At 43.9% G+C, this 2261-nt stretch overlaps 1 protein-coding gene across 1 annotated transcript in view; it reads right to left on the minus strand.

The window, feature by feature from the left end:
• LOC103582021 (sex comb on midleg-like protein 1) overlaps positions 1 to 2261 on the minus strand; it is a 10435-nt gene that overhangs the window by 1668 nt on the left and 6506 nt on the right. The window contains exons 3-4 of the mRNA XM_008563710.1: positions 1309 to 1843; positions 765 to 901 (exon numbers count right to left, since the gene is read on the minus strand). Of these exons, the coding sequence (XP_008561932.1) occupies positions 765 to 901; positions 1309 to 1843 (672 nt within the window). The remainder of the gene's footprint in view (positions 1 to 764; positions 902 to 1308; positions 1844 to 2261) is intronic.

Raw genomic sequence — 2261 nt, forward strand, 5'->3', positions numbered from 1 at the left:
GTCAAAATATTACTCGATAGTCACAAGGCATCCTCCTAAAAGTTCTTGTTATGTTAATGGACCAACTTCTACTGCTGAAGCACATTATTGGGCTTTCACAAATTCCAGTTTAAAAAGAAACATTTACTTAATCATGTATCACTGTCTGAAAAGACCTGAATACCCTTGCGACACCACCTCTGTCACGCAACATTACCTCTGTCACGCAACATTTATACGTTTCCGACCAAGTACAACAAGAAATTTAAAGAAAAGAGAACTTAGAAAAATGTAGCCCATGAGGTTTCCTTGTAAGCAGGAGGGTATCTGCATCACAAATGGTGAATAACCATATAACATTAACAGAGCCAATGGAATCAGTTTCTGGATTCATTGGGTGTCATAACAAGAAGGCCACCCTGTTACCGCTTGTGGTCAGCCCCTCCTCCACATGGCCCTGGGGCTGAGCCGGGAGCAGGTGTGTGTATGTGTGGGTGGGGGGTCCTTGTATCTGTCATCACAAAAGGGAGGTCCTCCTGAGGGTGGCGAAGCTGAATCATCATCTCTTGGGTACTTGAGGCTGTTTAGTATATTACGCATTTGGACACCCATTGAAAGAATAGATTGTGAACCTACCATTTAAGGATCTAACCTTTCTCACATATGGAAAAATCAGTTGATAGGGAGCCCCCACCATCCACATGACTCTGTATCCCACTGAAAGGCCTGCACAGAGGTCATTCAAAGGCATTACGGTAGGAAAACTGGAGAAAAAGGTACATTACATGGTGCCTGAAGAGGTTGGCGAGCGGGCCTAATGACTGAGGATCTGTATGTTGCAGAAACAGGATCACTTCATCCACAGACCAGGCTGAAGGGTCCTCAGAGACATAGGGGTCAGGCTCCACTGGTGAACTTGTAGCTTCAATGGGGACAAAGAAAGACAAATCATACATGACCTGCTCATTATGCTGAAAGAAGAGATATTATTAGGTATGGAGTAACGGTCTCATTCCTCGAATCTTCTGTTAAGTACCCCAGCAAGGAGTGAAGGATAAAACTGTAAAATCTAGTGAAGGCCTGTGTGAAGATGCTGTAAGGATGGCTGCACAGGAGCGTCCCATCTGACCTCCCCCAAACAACAGAAGCAGCTTCAGAAGTAACCTTAGAGTCCCACACGTAACAGGCACTCGATAAAAGTTATCGTTATGAGTATCACCTAAAACCATCCCTCAAAAGAAAACACACAGCTTCCACTACCGTGCATCAAGGATGCTGATGAATATGGTTCAATAGTGCTATTTGTAATGTGTGTCACTGCAAACTCACCACAACCAGAAGGGCCGTAGATAGATGGTACAGTATGTTTCTTCCCCAGGAAGACTGAGTGACTCTTCATTTCACAGGTATATACTGAACTGGACTCTCCCTGGGTCAGCAGGGCTGCAGGTGCTGCCCCGGAAGCCGGGGCATTTGGAAGGATGCTGTTGTTGTTAGCTGCCCCTGGGCTGGTACCGGAGGGCAGTAAAGAAGTGCCAGGCAGAGGGTTATCAGGCACGACAGGAGGCTGATATGCATCTGCAGACAAGCTTCGAGGACTCAGGCTGAAGAACATCTCCTGCTCCTTCTGCTCCTGCTCCATGACCAGTGCCTCCTTCTTTGCTTCCTGGGATTCCTCCGACTGATTAAATCCCCCTTCTGGGATGCTCTGGGAATCCATCTCCCGCCTCCTCACTGGTGAAGTTGGGCTATAACTTTCACGGTAGGAGAATGAACTGGGAGGCCCCTGTTTCCTCATTTTCTGGGATTTACGTCTTCTAGATGGCCGGGACTTATAATGTCTGAAAGCATATCCAAATGGCTTCTGAAATGACACAAACCCACCCTAAATCAACGGTGAGTAAAAAAGGAAATAAAATTAGTACATTTAATATATATTTTCCATGCAACATTGCTTTGTATTATTAAAAATAAAGGCTCAACTTTGATTATATAATCAAGTTTTATTCCTCTTCCACCGGACATTTTAATTGTATTCCAGACATTACACTTACAAACATAAAAGTGCTCACTGTCATGCATTTATTGGACCTAAACTTCAGCATTCTTCCGGCAGAGTCTTAGTCGCCATCTGCTACTAAGGCAAATTTCAATCAGCCTTGCTAATCTCACAGTTACTAGCTCTCTACCATTTTTAACTGACTGGCACTTTTAGAAACCAGAGGTTTATCACAGTTGTGACAATATTTTTTTTTTTTTTTTTTTTTTTTTTTTTTTCCTTT

The sequence above is a fragment of the Galeopterus variegatus genome, unplaced genomic scaffold (genome assembly GCF_000696425.1).
Source record: "Galeopterus variegatus unplaced genomic scaffold, G_variegatus-3.0.2 Scaffold14653, whole genome shotgun sequence".
Taxonomy (NCBI): Eukaryota; Metazoa; Chordata; class Mammalia; order Dermoptera; family Cynocephalidae; genus Galeopterus; species Galeopterus variegatus.